At 43.6% G+C, this 17,747-nt stretch overlaps 1 protein-coding gene across 1 annotated transcript in view; it reads right to left on the minus strand.

The window, feature by feature from the left end:
• prkd2 (protein kinase D2) overlaps positions 1 to 17,095 on the minus strand; it is a 75,411-nt gene extending 58,316 nt beyond the window's left edge. The window contains exon 1 of the mRNA XM_080731274.1: positions 16,018 to 17,095. Within this exon, the coding sequence (XP_080587400.1) occupies positions 16,018 to 16,356 (339 nt within the window). The 5' untranslated portion in view covers positions 16,357 to 17,095. The remainder of the gene's footprint in view (positions 1 to 16,017) is intronic.
• Between the last annotated feature and the right edge of the window lie 652 nt (positions 17,096 to 17,747).

Consider the following 17,747-nt stretch of genomic DNA (forward strand, 5'->3'; position numbering starts at 1 on the left):
GGGTCTTCGACAGGGGGTCCAGGACCCCTAGGGGGTCCTCAGAGTTACTACTGGGGGTCCTCCAAATCTTTGTGTGATAGTAACTTTTTTCTCCTTTTTTATATTAACCACTGGAACCCATGTTCCCATATTCTGAGAACTTTGGCCGATCTACAAGTAGTAGATCGGCTATTTTCGGCGAAGAGGTTTGGTGTAGAGGGGGAAAAGAGCAGACTAAGTACAGAGTGAAAGGTCAAGTGTATTAAGTATTGATGTGGTTCAAGTACATGGTTAAATATCTGAAAACACAAATTGACATGTATCCAAAATACACTGATGATTGTGCTGTCAAACGATGAAACTATATGGAATCTATGAAAAGGTTGTGGGGGACCCTGCTTCATCTCTCTATCAACTAAGGGGTCCTTGGCCTGAAAACGTTGAAGACCCCTGTTCTAGAGCTAAATGAATACCAACGCCAGATGTCATTACTTGGTTGTGTGTCGATAATAGCCGATCTACAAGTACAAATAAGAATAAATCAGACTTAAAGGAGTAGTTCCCCCAAATAATTGCTTATTTTCTATCTATTACACACCCCATGAGGCCTTGAATTAATGGAGATGTTTTTGTTGTATTCCTAAGACAATAATTTGCTGACAGTGGAGTCTCCATTGATTATCCTAATGGACGATGAAAATGATTGGCTTAGGATTTAGTAATGTGACAAATACCAAAGAAATCTCCATGAATTCAATCCTACATGTGATGTGTAAATGTGTAATTCATAGAAAATAAGTCATTTTTTGGGGTGAACTATACTCCTTTAAGGACTATGCTCTCAGACGTACGTTTTAACACTTAATGGCAAACCGTTGGGGAGATTACTTTCGGAAATTACACAAACATCGATTACCTTACAAAGTTTTTTTTGATGACTTCCAAAGCAAAATAATCTGGTTGTCTCCACCAGCCGAAGGCTGAGGGAGAGTATGTTTTCCCCTCCGTCCGTCCGTCCGTGCGTCCGTCCGTGTGTCCGTGTGTCCTCGCAGTTTGTGTGCAGCTAATCTCAGTCGCCGTTGGCCCGATCGCTGCCAAACTGAGCACACACACTCCCTGGATGCCAATCTAGAACCTCTGCCCCACATTTTTCAAATCAGCCTCATGGTGGCGCTATAACAGGCCGATTTGTGTGGCCTGGTTGTTACCAGCTAATCTCCGGCGCCGTTGGCCCGATCGCTGCCAAACTGAGCACACACACTCCCTGGATGCTAATTCAGAACCTCTGCCCCACATTTTTTAAATCAGCCTCATGGTGGCGCTATAACAGGCCGATTTGTGTGGCCTGGTGGAGACCTGTGCTCGGAAGAGCACTGCTTCTAGTTATATTTGATAACGTTTTCATGACTTTCTAGTTAAATGGTTTAAAACAAAATAGTGTATTATGCATACAGATGTCAAGACAGTAGATTTACAGAACATTGAGCTTGTAGATCTGCTATTTTTGTTATTTTTATGACCTTCTCTGACGTTTAAATCTAGGCTACCTATGAAGGTGGATTCTGCTTTTCAATAGGAATGGAGTGGTTAATTTGCGACTTTCTGCAAAAATAGCCTTCATTCTCCATAAAAATTAGAAAGCCAAAACAGGGAAAGAAACCGGTGGAAAAAATGCATTTGCAGGACATTTTCAGGAAAAGATCAGTAATCACTGAAGAATTGAAACGGCACATCTGTATGCCCCACATAAATAGTACAACATACAGTATAATGTTCCTTTTCAAAGCTTGAACTTATCTGAGGGCATGATGTTATCTACTTTACCACTATCTGTCTTCAAGAGCTTGCTGCCCACATTATGCACTCATATGACCACTTAGCCCGCAAGATGCAAACATTTCATAGGCATTCCTTGAAAGTGAAACTGTAACTGATTACAGTTGCATTTAGTTTGTCATTTAATCATGCAACGTCACGTTACATTCCAACCCTGTTTACCTACTGAGGTAACTCACGGTTAATGCGCACACGTCACGTACGCACGTGTGTACATATCGAACTACTTTTAGAAACTGATGACGTATAACTTCACTGACGTTTTTTTGCGAAGTAAAGCCCTGCTTCATCAGACAAGGCCGTCGCACAAAAGTAGAGAAAACAGCAGATCTGCTGTTTTCACTAGTTTAGTTCATGTTTTTAAATGATACATACAAGGTTTACACCCGACAACGACGATAAATGTATTTTTTTGTGTGCTTTTTACCACTTTTCCTCACCAATTTAGTCGTTCTGCCAATGAATTCCTCCCCACACATATTTTTATGGGAAGGAGTTCCAACTCATCTGCGAGTGAGGACACCGGGAGGATGTGGAGCCTGATGCATTGCAGAATCAATTACTTTGCCATTCTCTCTTTGTACATTCTCTCTTCTCACACTGGTTCCCTTCAACACTAGCCTCGGAAACCCAGGCTTCTTTTGGCGATCGGAAGAAAAAGAAGCCTGGGCGATCACGTTATGATCACTGTTGGAGGATGTGTAGAATTTCCCTAACCAATCAGAGCGTCGCACCGAATGTGTTGACGTCATGACGCAGTAGCGTTCTCTGCGCTGAGCAGAGGAGCAGAGGGGGGTGGGGGGAGGAGAACACATACTATTGGCCAGAGACTCGCGGAGAGATTCGCCGCGCCCGCCCATCTGCCTACACAAACAGGTCCGCGTTAGGTTAGAGTGCTTCAACACAACCCTCTGTAAAGGCTGCTATGTATTCCATCCAATTTCTGTAGCTCGCACGCAAGCACGCGCACGCACGCGCACACACACACACACACCCACACACACACACACCCACACTCACACCCACACACTGCCCCTTGGTTCCCCTCGTTCCCAGTGTCCTGTATTCAGTGCTGATGTCACATTCTTTACCGTACTGAACAGAGGTGTAAAGTATAACTATGTATGTTTAGTCAAGTACTGCACTTAAGTTAAAAACAAACAAAGAAATGTGTTTCTACTTTACTGGAGTATTTTTAAATGTCAGTACCTTTACTTCGAACTATACTCCACTACATCTCAGAGGCCAATATTGTACTTTTACTCCACTACAGTTATTTGAAAACTTTAGTTACTAATATTTCAAAACATATATTAACAATTTCAGCCCTATATACATTTCGGCCATTTGAAAATAGCCAATCTACAAGCATTGTGAGCTTTCTACTTTGCTTTGAGTACATTTTGATGCCAATAGGCCTACTTTTGTACTTTTACTCAAGTACATTTTGAATTCCTTTACTTGTAACAGAGTATTTCTACATTGCAGTATTGATACTTTTACTTGAGTAAAGAATGTGAGCACTTTTTTCCACCACTGTCACATGTTTACCTACTGAGGTAAGACTGACCTCCTCTGGGCCTGCACAATTCAATGCCTTAAGTTCCACCCACAGGCACACACATACTGACCTGTAGCCCCATACCAACCCACCCCCTCCCTGTCAACTCTCACACTGACCCCATTTTTCACTGTCAATGTTTCACTGGAGAGCCACAGCAAAACATCCAACCCACTTTTATAGTACAAAGATTTACTGCATTTTGTATTCCATGTTCTTCAACAGTCTGTTAAATGCGACGTAAATTCTCTATTGATGGACCCCAAGTTGCAACTTTTGTGCTCTTGGACTTATCTCCACACCAAATCTCTTCGCCCCAAAAATAGCCGATCTAAAAGCTCACACAACGTGTCGAAGATCATGTTTTGGCTAATGTTCCCTCTAGGCTAAAATATGGGAGCTGGGATCCAAGAGGTTAAGTAAAGTAATCCCACGTACATCAGGATTTCACCGTGAAGGTGAGTCAGACAGACACATGGGCAGCGCGTCAATCTCATTCGCAATCGTAGTGTTCTGCTCAAGTCTCTAATGCCCGAGTTAGCCCAACATGAGCTTGTACTGTAGATCGAATATCTTCAGTGCATAACCCTTAAAACTTCCAGTCTGTATAAACTACAATAAATAAAGACTCCATGGTATGGTCAGTATTCGTTCAGGTTGTGTGACCTAAACATGGATTAAATCTCTGACAAGCAGACAGTGATTTACAAGTACTACATACTAGTAAATCACCTGCATGTGTGTTCTTGTTTATCTCCTCTTGATCACCAGTGCCCCTGCATGCTCTGAAAGAACCTCTGTGTTGTGCTGTGTGCGTCTTTGACATGAGCGTAATTCTGGCTGGTACCGATCTGTATGCCAGCAAGCCCCGCTCAGTGCCGTTGGATTATTAGGGCACAAAACAGTTCCTTCCGGAGCTAATCACTGGATTAGAATCATAAGATCTGCTCCCCTTCACAATGAGAGTTTGAAGAAGGATAATATAATAAACAGGCACAATCAATATGCAGACTTTAAAAAAGCATGATGTTTGTGATGATCTTCGATCATTTTTGTTTTGCCTTGTTTTGATTTCACTATGTAATGGTAGACTAGAATTCAATTGAATTATGTTTTCATTGGATTGTGATTTATGAAGTATGAGTGTTTGGACCCCAGGAAGAGTAGTCTTCACTGTAGTGAGGACTAATGGGGATCCGTAATAAACAATAAACTATTTGGAGGTTGAAAATTGGTATCGAAACTTCTGTTGAAAATGCAAACTGCAAAGATCTTCAAACTTTCCTCTCTCTCTCTCTCCCTCCATCTCTGTCTCTCTCTCTGTCTCGACCATGAAGAGCATGTGCATATCTGTCAGAGGAGTCCAATTATGGAACGTTTTACCGGAGCAGGTCCAAATCTGCAAAGATTTGAGACAATTTAAAAAACAGCTAAAGGAGATTGTTTTGGAGAAATATAGAAATGAAAATCTAGCGACCTAAAGGAATTCAATAATTAAATTGTTAAATAAAAACAAATAATTACATTTATAAGTATAGTATTTGGATGAGCGACAGGGTGTGATGTGGCAGTATTGGTGTTGGTAATAAGCATACAGAATGTGGGTATAAACTATATGTACTGATGTACTGTATACAATTGTAAGATATTTTATTTGATTTGATTTTTGACTTATTTTATTTTTCTGAATAATTTAAGTAATTTGGAAAGGTTCGTTTTATTACGAACAGTGACATTGTTAAAGTAAAACGGATGTTTGAGTGTTCATGCAATATGAACTTTTATTTTAAATTGAAATGTTAATTATAGGGGAAAAGGATAGGCATTAATAAGCTCTGAGCTTCGGCCTATGCCTTTTCGATCAGCTAGAAATTGCTGTAATGTTTTATGTTTTTGTGAAACTTTTGATGAGGATCGAAATAAACTAAACTAAACTAAACTAAACTAAACTAAACCATCTCTTTCTCTCTCCCATTCACCATACAGTCCTACACACACGTTTGCCGTACGTTTTGAATAATCAAATTTTTTCATGAGGCTTACTATCAGACCACTGGCGGTACGGAAGCAGCGGGCTGTCATGCAAAGCCACTCCGCTACTGTACCATGCAAATCATCACACCGTGAAGAGACACACAAAAAAAGTCACATAGAGTGACAGGAAAGAGAAAGGAGAATAGAGAAGAGCGTGTGTGTGTGTGTGTGTGTGTGTGTGTGTGTGTGTGTGTGTGTGTGTGTGTGTGTGCGCGCGCGATAGTGAAGGGGGAGTTTTTTCTCAGGTGGAAATGAAGCGAGCTGCTTTGAGCTCACCGTTTGAATAACAGACACCTCGGTTCCTTCGCAGCACATAGGGGATTATAGATAAAATATTTATCGCTGCAAAGCCCAGGGCATTGGTTTGACAGATAGGCTGTTGGGCCGTGTTATCACCCTCCAGTCGGGTCTGCCAAATGTTGGCCTGATAGAAGGTGTGGATGGTTCCCATGTAAGAACGTCCAAATCGTCCACCTGTGATTTGTTCATGGAGTAAGATTTATTCATTGAGTAACAAAGGTCCGGCCGGCGCAGGCAGCACTAGTGTTTGACCAGTGTTTCTCATTTGGCTTTTTAGTCACCCAGGTAGCTCCAAATGATTCAATCAGATCAGTTATGCTTAACCACTTAATCCGAGTTCCCAGAATTAGGCGATAAATGGCGACTAGGCGATAAATGGGTTATACCCTATATACTTTGTTGACAGGGTTCCCCGGGGCCAGGGCTATATACATCAGGTCCAGTAGTATTTTTTTTGCTTAAAAGATTTGGCGTAGAGGGATGGCTGATCTGCAAGCTTGTGACGCATCATGTCGCGATGTGTTGTGAACTAGTGCATTCTTTTGCAGAAAGCTCACCCCTGAGTAGGGATGTCATGGTTCAAATGGTCGATTGTTACGACAGTGTCGAGCGCGCAACGTGCCGTGGGTGCGTAAATCAGACTTTTTTGGTGCACCGTGAAAATCAAGGCATCAGAGACAGGTGACCTTTTAACTTTGGGTTGTGAATTCAGATTCAAAATGAAGTGCGGAGCCTCGACCAACTGGATTGGATTGTTTTCACACACACAGCACAACCTTGTTTATCACACGGAGCCTTTATCAGGGCAATCGGGATGTACCTACTGTTAAAACTACACTACTGTGTGTGTGTGTGTGTGTGTGTGTGTGTGTGTGTGTGTGTGTGTGTGTGTGTGTGTGTGTGTGTGCGTGCGTGCGTGCGTGTGTGTTACGTGTACGAGTGAGTGCGGTAAACAGGAGGTGGTGTGTAAGATCTCATTCCCAGGGCTGGTCTGCTACTCCCGGGACGCAGAGATAAAGAAACAGCCTGTTCCACAACCGAGCTGGAAACAATGGCTCAGGCAGCTGTGTGTGTGTGTGTGTGTGTGTGTGTGTGTGTGTGTGTGTGTGTGTGTGTTCGCTTTCGTGGCTAATATTTCATTTAGTCGATTCCCCACGTCTTCATTACAACTAATTGCTGATTTCCTCTTAATTCCTTTAATTAAATAGCTTCATGTTACTAGACATGGAAGTGTACACACACCAAAGTATTCCTTACCACTCACTCACACAAACGTGTGGCCATGTGCTGTAAAGCAGACAGACACACAAACCAATAACACGTGGTATTATTTCACAGCGCATCATGTCATCTGTACAGTGAGTGATCCAACACTTAGCTACTTGAACCCTAGCTAAACCTACAGTAATGTGGGGTAAAACATTAGGTGAAAATAACTACTAAATAGTCTACAACAGTGTTTCTCAAACTTTAAAATTTCTAGGTCTCCACTTAACGGGTTCATTTGGTTCCATTTGTACACTGTCAGAGTTACAGCCTGTATGGGTCAATTTAGACCCCCCTAAAGGAACCCACAGAGTTCCTGGAATCCACTTTGAGAACCACTGCTCTACAAGCTCACAAATCGGCAATTTGTGGCAAAGAGATTTGGTGTAGAGGGAATAGCTGTGGGGGATCACGGTCAAATAAGTAGAGAGGATTTAAAGATATGTCCCCATCTCTCCCTTATAAGACGATACATCTAGATACATGGCCTATGAAACGATTCAGGGATAACAGATTTTAATATGGAAAGAATAAGCTTCCCTGCGACTTGAAGACTTATTTTGAAGGCCGTTGGGAAGTCAAATGCTTACTTTAATAAGGATTGACTAACAAGCTAAGCTTTGCAATGGTCTCGGAAAATCACAGATCGTTCAATAAACAAACTTTATTAGCCCAGTGGTATTCAGAATTTGGACAGACAGACTAAAGCTTTTAATAGGAAAGGCTTTAAGATGCTTGCTGCACTGAGGACTTTTCATTTTCATTGCAATGACAGCTAGGTGAGCGACGGGTTGTAGCGTTGCAACACATTGCATACTTGTAGATCCGCTATTTTATTGAAACGTTTGCCCAAGAATACGGACGTTAGCGTTCATGTGGTGAAAGCCAATGGAGGCAGAGGGAGATGTAGCAGACGAGAAGGATGAAGACGAGGAAAAGAGAGGGCAAAGGAAATGGTGGGGAAAGGGGAAGGGGACATAGAACGAACGTAAGATTGCAACACATTACAAGGTACAGAATAACTTCATCTGAGCAAGACAAGAGGATGAGGAAAAGGCAAGGGGAGTAGGAGGAGGTAGGTGTTCCTCTGACTGTGAGAGGAAACAGATGCCATTATCCCTCTTTATCCCTGGGACAATAGACTGCTGACCTGACTACAGGAGAGGAGAGGAGAGGAGAGGAGAGGAGAGGAGAGGAGAGGAGAGGAGAGGAGAGGAAAGGAAAGGAAAGGAAAGGAGGAAATAGGTTAGAGCAGGGTTCCCCAGGCCCGCAGGCCATTTGCGGCCCGCGGGGGGCTACTGTCTGGCCCACACCAACCCCAGTAATAATGGTGGTATAAGAGCAGCAACAACACTCGTACAAGGTCGTCGCACGTGTGCGTTGTAGTTTAAATCATTTTTAAAATGTTAAATTCAAAACAAGCGGGTTTGGACATACAAGATTTTCACCCAACAACGACGAAAACTGTCACTGTATAGTGGGAACGCCACCGTCGCCCCCTGCAATGTTGTGGCCCTTGGCTTGGTACCCGAGACATAATTCGGCCCTTGGGGAAAACTAATTGGGGAACCCTGGGTTAGAGGATTAATTGGTTTAAGAATGAGTGCTTGAAATGTTCAGTTGACTAAGCGTTGTGTTTTGTGATGGATGGAGTATAACATTCAATGACTTTCAATCCACCGTTTCTAGTCTTGCAACACAAAAGAACATTCAAAGCCATTACTCAACAAAGAAATAAACAGAAGGAGATATTAAAGTTGTACCATGTAACTTTTTTTATAAAACAAATCTTAAAATTGTCCTAACTGTTAAATCGCTAAAGTTTTAGAACACCCACTCCGTTATTTTCAGCTTCTGAAGCCTTCTCTTTATATGTTTTCTATGATCCTGGCCGTGGACCGGATTTCGCACCATAAAGACGTAATCTGCATCATCTGTATACGTTGTGTATACGTTGCCCAATCACATCGCCGATCATGCACACATGGTACACTACCGGCCAATCACAGCGCATCTTGAAGTGGGGTCGCCATATTTGTAGTCACCCGTGTGTCTCTTTACTCAAAAGGTAATCTCGCCTACCAGGCAGGGTGAAGTAGTCCGTTTCTCCGGAATGCCTGAACGCACAGGAACCAGGGACCCCTCTAAAGATAGCTCTCGGCGTTGTGGAGGCAGACGCGGGGGTGTGAAGGTACGAAAAACGGGCGAAAGACGCGAACGCGACCGCGGTTTGCTATATGGCTACTGACCACTAGTTGAGAATCTTACACAGTATAGCTTTAAATCAAGCTGCACTAGTAAATGAGGCAGAATAGTGTGTGGAAGGGTTAGAAGAGTAAAGGTCATCCTGTGCAAGTGACAACAAATGAGGAGAGAAAATCAGAGCTGCTTCATGGCTGAACGGAGATAGAAAACACTGTATAGTCCAGTGGTTCTCAAAGTGGATTTCAGGGATTTTCTAGGTTCCTTTATGGTGGTCTAAATTGACCCTTACAAGTCTGTAACTCTGACAGTATACATTTGTATACTATCAGAGTTAAGGTAAGACCTTGAAATGTACAAGTTTGAGAACCATTGCTGTGTAGACAGTTAGCTTCCAAGCTGGCAGCCTGACACACAAGTTCAGGGATAACTTGACGACCTGGGGAGGGGGACTTTGCATGTAAGGTGCAACACTGGGCCTGGTGCAGGGCCTTTGGGTTTAGACTGGGATAAAGGTGAAGCTACATAAAATAATTAGTGACTATAGTACTTGTCTGACTTTCTTTCTTTCTTTCCATCTTTCTGGATAAACTTTATTTTGCCACGTTACTCCTCCCACAGTTTTGGTGGCACACACTTGAGCCATATGTCAAATTTCCCGGCTTCATCTGGACTCGTCTGCTTGCATCTAGGGGTGGGCGATATGGTGATAATTATCGTTGAGACGATACAATGTCTCCTCGATATGCCTTTTCAGAGGTATCGTATATATCGTGATACAATTGAGAGCCTTGCAAAAAATCCTGTTTAATTGTTAATACAGAGATTCATTGCAGAATACAATTTAAACCTGCATTTTGGTCTAAATCAGTAGTTCTCAAACTTTAAAATGTCAAGGTCTCCACTTAACTCTGACAGTGTACAAATGAAACCAAATGGACCCGCAAGGGTCCATTTGGTTTCATTTGTATACTGTCAGAGTTACATACTTGTAAAAATTAACTTGAAAAATAACCATAAAAACCAACGTGAAAAAGAATTGTGATAAAATCGTGTATCGTGATACAGCTTGGGAAAATATTGTGAAATTGTATTTTTCGATATCGCCCACCCCTAGTTGCATTTTGCTAAGAGATATGTTATATATTGTTTCATTTATATTAATGTATTCGTGAATTAATTTTCTCCATTGACTTTGAAAGGGAAAATATGGCGACATCATGGTGACATCATAGACCACATGAGACTGACACAGTACAGTATGTCCATATATAGGGCATTCCAAGATATGGGCTTAATTAATATTGAAGACATCAGGGATCTCCATATATGGCCATAAAAGGGACAAGAACAGCATTCACGTGCAAGTGAGACTCGTGTCACGGCAACCACACTTGCAATTTCCCAGAATTGCCATCTCTCTGGTTGGGCTCAGCGCTGCTGGTTGCCGGGAGAGAGTCTGCTGAATGGAAAAACGTGGCAGTGGAACACAGGGATGGAGCCTGGTGAATAAACACAGTGGGTGACTCACCCTGCTCTGGACAGCAGCGACGGCGGAGGAGGGTGGAATGGTGACACAACATGCCAGAGTGCATAAACTTCCCCCCTGATGCACACACACACACACACACGCGCACGCAGGCCGTCGCACAAAAGTAGTGAAAACAGCTGATCTACAAGCACACAACGCCTCGCAGTGCGAGGCGTTGTGTGCTTGTAGATCGGCTGTTTTCACTAGTTTACATTTTTAAAATGATAAATGCAAAACTAACGGTTTTTGGACATAAAAGGTTTCCTACCGACAACGACGATATCCTATATGGCAAGAATACATGGGTCACACACGCGCACACACGCACGCACGCACGCACTAACACTGCATCTATCCAACTCATGCCATGCCAATATGAGTTCAATAAACGTTTGGACAATACGTCATTTGTTTTAGTCAGGGCGTGTGTGTGTCTATGTGTGTCTGTGTGTGTGTGTGTGTGTGTGTGTGTGTGTGTGTGTGTGTGTGTGTGTGTGTGTGTGTGTGTGTGTGTGTGTGTGAGAGAGAGAGAAGAGTGCTTGCGCACATGAGAGCTTGCTTTGAGATTAACCCCTTAACCCCTATATACTTAGTTGACCATCGACCCTCAAGGCTCTGTACGCTTTGCCATCAGATGTCTTTGCCTGAAAACAGTGGGTCTGTAGGCCCACATGTCACAATGTGACACGTTGTGAGCTGGTAGATATAGCACTGTCACTATTGTGACATACACACAAATATCATTGTGGTTAACGATTACATTGTGTTCTTGTCGTTTCTGTGCGGCTGACATATTTCATAACTTTATACAAAAAAAAAAACATGAATAGTGGAAATATCTACAAGCTCACAACGTGTGAGCTTGTAGATCGGCTATTTCCGCCACTTTGTTGGAAAAGGTAGGAACATTTTGTCAACACGGAAAGGATTATGACACTTATGCAAAAGAATAATTGTGATTGGGTGATTATGTGATAACTGTGACAGGCCTGCTTGTAGATCCACTATTATCACCCCAGAATAGAGACATTAGGGCTCATCGTGTTGTGTAAAGTAACTACCGGTAAGTACATTTACTCAAGTACAATTTTGAGGTATCTTTTACTTTACTGGAGTATTTCCAATTTTCACTACTTTTACTTCTACTCCACTACATCTGTGTGGTACTAAAGTGGCACTAAAAAGCGCGACCACATCTCCCCAGTCCTTTTTCAAGAGAAAAAAAAAAACTGCCATCCCGCTGGCCTAACGGTCCGGGCGCACATCACATGGGCTCAGTGTAGCCTGATGGCGTGTCACTGGTTCGAGTCCCGATCCCGACTGCCTTTGCTGCGTGTCACTCCCCATCTCTCTCCCCATTTCCTGTCAGTCTACTGTCCTATCAATAAAGGCATAAAAGCCCCAAAACACATCTTTAAAAAAAAAAGACCCGCACAAAATATGGACACCACAGTGAAAGTGGCTCATAAGAGGATCAGTCTTGTGTTGAATGCATGAATCCCCTCCACTAACTACTACAAATCTAAGCCATCGTTCGGATTGCGCAGAAGGAAAACAATACATTATACAGTATATCGTCACTGTCGAGCAGAAACCTTGTATCTCCAAGTTTCAAATTTGTATGTTATGTTTAGCAAAGTAAAGCCCTGCTTCATCAAACAAGGCCGTCGCACAAAAGTAGTGAAAACAGCTGATCTACAAGCACACAACGCCTCGCAGTGCGAGGCGTTGTGTGCTTGTAGATCGGCTGTTTTCACCAGTTTACATTTTTAAAATGATAAATGCAAAACGAACGGTTTTGGACATACAAGGTTTCCACCCGACAACGACGATATCCTATGGCAAGAATACATGGGTCACACACACACACACACACGCGCGCACACGCACGCACACGCGCACACACACACACACACACACACACACACACACACACACACACACACACACACACACACACACACACACGCACACGCACACGCACACACACACACACACACACACACACACTAAGGAAGGCAGTGTGTGTGGCGGGTAGGTGGGCAGGGTGGAGATATCCAGCAGCAGTGTTTCCTGGAAGTGTGGCCAGTTTGGAGAGCTTTACAAAGCAGCCCTGCTTATCCCCCGGGCTCCATGGAAATCTGTTAATCTAATCATTTTACTGCCTAATTGGCTGGCAAAAAAACGCACGCCTGACTCACACACCACCACATGACCGGAGAGGAGGATAAAGTACTGGGTTTTGCTGTGGTTCTCAACCGGTGGGCCCGGGGACCAGTGGTGGAAAGTAACTAAGTACTAGGGCATACACGAATAGTGATTTTTAGTATTCGAATTATTCAACCTCAAAGTATTTGAATAGTCGAATATTCGACAGGACTGTCCAAACTGTCAAATATTAAGTAGGAGGCTTAAGCAGGAGGCGAACGTTGTGAAAATAGCCGATCTACATGCTCACAACGCCTCGCGTTGCGAGGCGTTGTGAGCATGTAGATCTGCTATTTTCACAATATTTATCTGTGGAACCGAGTCACATTAAATGTAATACCTACAATTCCAAGTGCTTGTCAAGGTGGGGGTCCCCATTAAAATATGTTTATTTTAGGTGTCACAGCCTAAAAAGGTTTGAGACCCCCTGGTATAGAGCATTAACAAATTCATCCACCTGGGGCATTGGGAATATTCGACTTCGGTGAACAACGTCGAATAGTGACTTTGATATTCGAATATTTGGTGAATGCCCAACTAAGTACTAAGTACAATTTTGAGGTATTTGTACCTTTCTTTCCAATTTCCTATACTTTTACTTCTACTCCACTCCATCTCGGATCCAAATATTGTACTTTTACTCCACTGCATTCATTTGAAAACTTTAGTTACTTTGTAGATAGGAAAACAATACTTATAATACATTACTTTTAATTCTACTCCACTACATCTCAGAGGAAAATATTGCACTTCAACTCCACTAGAATAATTTAAAAAAAGTTACTTTTCATTGTTTTCATTGTTATTACAAACATACAATAACCACTTGACTTCAGCCCTACTCTACAAGCTCTCAACGTGTCAAATCGTGATATGTTGAGAGCTTGTATAGATCTGCTTTTCATAAGATTTTATATCCACTTTGACAACTTTTGAAAACTCCATTTCACATAGAGTGAGTTACTTTTACTTTTGGAACTACTTTTGGTGCCAATAAATGTACTTGTAACAGAGTATCTCTACATTGGGTTATTGATTATTTTACATTTACAGTTATTTTTGTGAGTACTAGTTCCACAACTGATTGTGGGTAGTCTGACCAGCCCTTTCGTCACCTCAGCTCATATATGCTACACAGGATTGTGATATTAGGCCAAGACATTCCTCAGCACCAGTAAAATGAAAATTATACTGGTGATTGAATAATTATAATAAAACTGGGCAAATCAGTTCTAATAATAAAAGTTGTTTAAAAAATACTATACATGCCATTTTGGCTATATTTCATACATAAACATACTATTTAACCAAATAATTGAGTCATTGTTGGCTTAAACATTGCCTGGTCATGCAACTCATTAATCACTCTTTTGTTTCTGTGCTGGACTCTACAATATTGACCAAAAGTTTAACAAACAAAAAACTATGATATTTTGCGTGTTGGATTACCCATCTCAAACATGTTCCTCCTCCCAGATCAAACCATTGGAAAATGGTCTGTCGTAATGTCAAGTATACTGTGTGATTCATAGTCAATGAACTAAACTTGTCAGCGCTCCTTTAAGATCAAAGTAATATTGTCTGCTGTAAACAAGAACCACAGATCATCCTTTAGCAGAGGCCTCATTTGGGTCATCAGGGCAGGGGTTTTCAAAGTGGGTGACGGGGCACCCTGGGGTGCCGTGATGGCAGTCCAGGGGTGCCGCGAGATAATTTTATAATATTTGGAATTCATTTGGACACATAAAAAAGTATTATGTATCATTTTAAACTTGAAGTACAAAGTTATTTTCTGTCAGTTCTAATCAAAATGGCTTTTATCACACCGTTTTCCTCGCAACATAATCGCTAAAATATGGCATAAATATAGGTGTTGGGAGTGAAAATGATGAATGTAATGTAGGGGTGCCTCGGATGAAAATAATATTTATAGGGGTGCCCTGAGCCAAAAAAGTTTGGGAACCCCTGCATCAGGGGATGCAATGTCCACCCCCTAGTGTTCACATTTAACCTCAAATTCAGCTATTCTATGCATAAGCTATTGTCCCCAACTCATTTATATACCACTTTCAACGTGGCATCCCAATTAGGGGAACGTCATTATAGGCGAACATCGTTAAACATTCTCTCTTTTCACCCCCAAACGAATAGCGAAAATAGTGGATCTACAGGCTCTCAACAAGCCTGTAGATCGCTATTTTAGAAATGACGTTTAAGTGGTAACCACTTTTTTGCCACCTACTATTTCTTTCTGAAATTACGCCTCCTCGTCCTTTAGCATTACTGTGTACAATTGGCTTTGTTGAAAGTATCTGGAATACTGTGAATTAAGCAAAAGGAACTGGACCTCAGCAAGCAAGCCCATTTCTGATTTCTAGCGTTTAAATTGCAAGTTTTTAGATATTTTGGAGTTTACAGCTAAACAGCCCGAGAACTCCCGAGAGCCTCCTCTCGCACATAGAGCACACATCTGCTCTCCCATGTGTGAACAGACAAACTGCCTCTCCTACATTCAGACGGGAGACATTACACATGTGGCATTTAAAGGATTAATTGAACACGCTGTTCTAATCCAACCGTGTGAGAAAACCATGGTAATAATAGCACTGCACATGGTGGAGGCCGCGCTCTGTCACTGAGGGAATACCAAGCAGGCTCGTACAGTTCAAAGCAGTCACTCTCAAAAAGAGGGGTCCGCTGACCCTCAGGGGTCCCATGAGGGGGTTCCAACTTCCAAATGGACCATTGCAGAGCTGTAACTGAGTTACAAATGGACCCTGAAACTCTCTGAGTTACGGGGGTCCTTAACGTTGAGATTAAAGGGTGTGAGAACGAACCAAGCAGTTTAAACACAAGTGTGTGTTGGTGTGTGTGTGTGTGTGTGTGTGAGACAGTGACAAACAGAAACAAATTGACACACAAATGAGATGTAAATTGACATTCCTCATTCCAGTTTAACTAGCAACTTCACAGCATATGACACCTCCCATCAACAACACACGCACACGCACACGCACACACACACACACACACACACACACACACACACACACACACACACACACACACACACACACACACACACACACACACATCCTACCTTGGTGTCCACGATGGAGCAGGCGATCTGCTTGACGTAGGCCAGGTCAGCGTTCTGGGGCAGCAGGACAGACTCCCTGGTCAGGCCGATCTGGATGATGAAGGAGACCCCCGCCGGCGTGGGGTTGGCGGGCACCATGGCGGCCCCTCCTCCGGGGCCCGGCCCCAGGCCCATGTCCACGACGTGAGGGAAGCCCCCCTGATGGGTGGGCGTAGGGGGCATGGACATGGGCGTCCCATGGGGCATCACCACCGAGCCCGGGGGAGAGGGGCCCCCGGGAGGGAAGAACACCTGGGACAGGGGTCCCGAGGGCCCCATGCAGGGGCTGGCGTTGGCCATGGAGGGGTCCCTCCTCCGGGGTCAGGTGTTCTAGGACCCCCAAGCTGCCGGGCACGCTCGCCGACGCGTGCACGCACACCAGAGTGCAAAGTCTGCACTGCAGACACACACACACACACACACACAATACGTCTCTCAGTGAGCAAGAGAGTAAGGGTGTGGACTGTGGACAGGTTGTATGTATACACACACACACACACACGCACACACACACACACACACTCTCTCACACACACACTCACACTGTCACACACCCACACACATACACAAGGAGTCCGGATTCCTCTGTTATCCTGTGTTCACCCCCTCCTGGAAGCCAAGGGATCCCAGTCCAGGAGGCAGTGGTGGCTGCTGTGTTCCTCTCTTCCAACCTCTCTCCCTCTTCTTGTCACACTTCTCGTGCAGTCATTGCCTCGGCGTGGCACGGCTCGGCACCACGGCATGAGCAATGTGTGTGTGTGTGTGTGTGTGTGTGAGAGAGAGAGAGAGAGGCTCCTGAGGGCAAGACAAGGCTGTGGGGAGGCAAAGAAAGAAAGAAAAGCAGCCCGCCTCCCTGCTTCCCCTCCTCTTGTCCAAATAAGTTGAAACTTTCTCAGTGGAAAAAAAAAAACAATGCCACCAAAAAACTTCTGTTGTCCTCCCCAGACAATGTTACAAAATGGCCTCCTTTGGAGCAGGAAACTGAGAGAATGAAGGCGTGCGAGAGGCTGCAGTTGTTTTCTTTTCAACGTATCTTCTTTAGCCCTGTTTCAGTTTCAGCCCCAGTTCAGTGTATTCTGTTAGGAAAGAGCAGGCAGAGCTGTGTGTGTGAGAGAGAGAGAGAGAGGTACCTCCCTCTCCCCGCCCTCATGCTCTCTCATCTGTGAACTTGCCACAGCCAAAGAGGAAGTGAAGTGACTGACGCGGTCCCAGGCCAATAGAATGACAGAACAAGTCATTCCTGCAACAGGAAAGGGTTCGGTGATGTCATGACGGACACTCCCTCCTGCTCTCCTCCTGAACTAATCCCTCCTCCCTTTCCTCTTCCTTTCTCTCCCTCTTTCTCTCTCTCTCTGCTTTATGTTGGGGTAATTTGGCTTGTTTACCCGCCCTCTGTAACAGAGTGAGTCAGGCTCCTCTTACATTGCCTCAGGGCTCCGAAGGGCCCACACCTCCACACTCAAAAATCTAACCCTCTCCTTCCGTATCTCAGATTCCTTCACACATAATTCCACACAGCTCTACACACACACACACACGCACATATCGTTGGTGTCGGGCGGAAACCTTGTGTGTCCAAGACCTTTGGTTTGAAATGAACTAGTGAAAATAGCAGATCTACAAGCACACAACGCCTCGCGGTGTGCTTGTAGATCGGCTGTTTTCACTACTTTTGTGCGACGGCCTTGTAT

The sequence above is a fragment of the Nannobrachium achirus genome (assembly GCF_963921795.1).
Source record: "Nannobrachium achirus genome assembly, chromosome: 8".
NCBI classification, from domain to species: Eukaryota; Metazoa; Chordata; class Actinopteri; order Myctophiformes; family Myctophidae; genus Nannobrachium; species Nannobrachium achirus.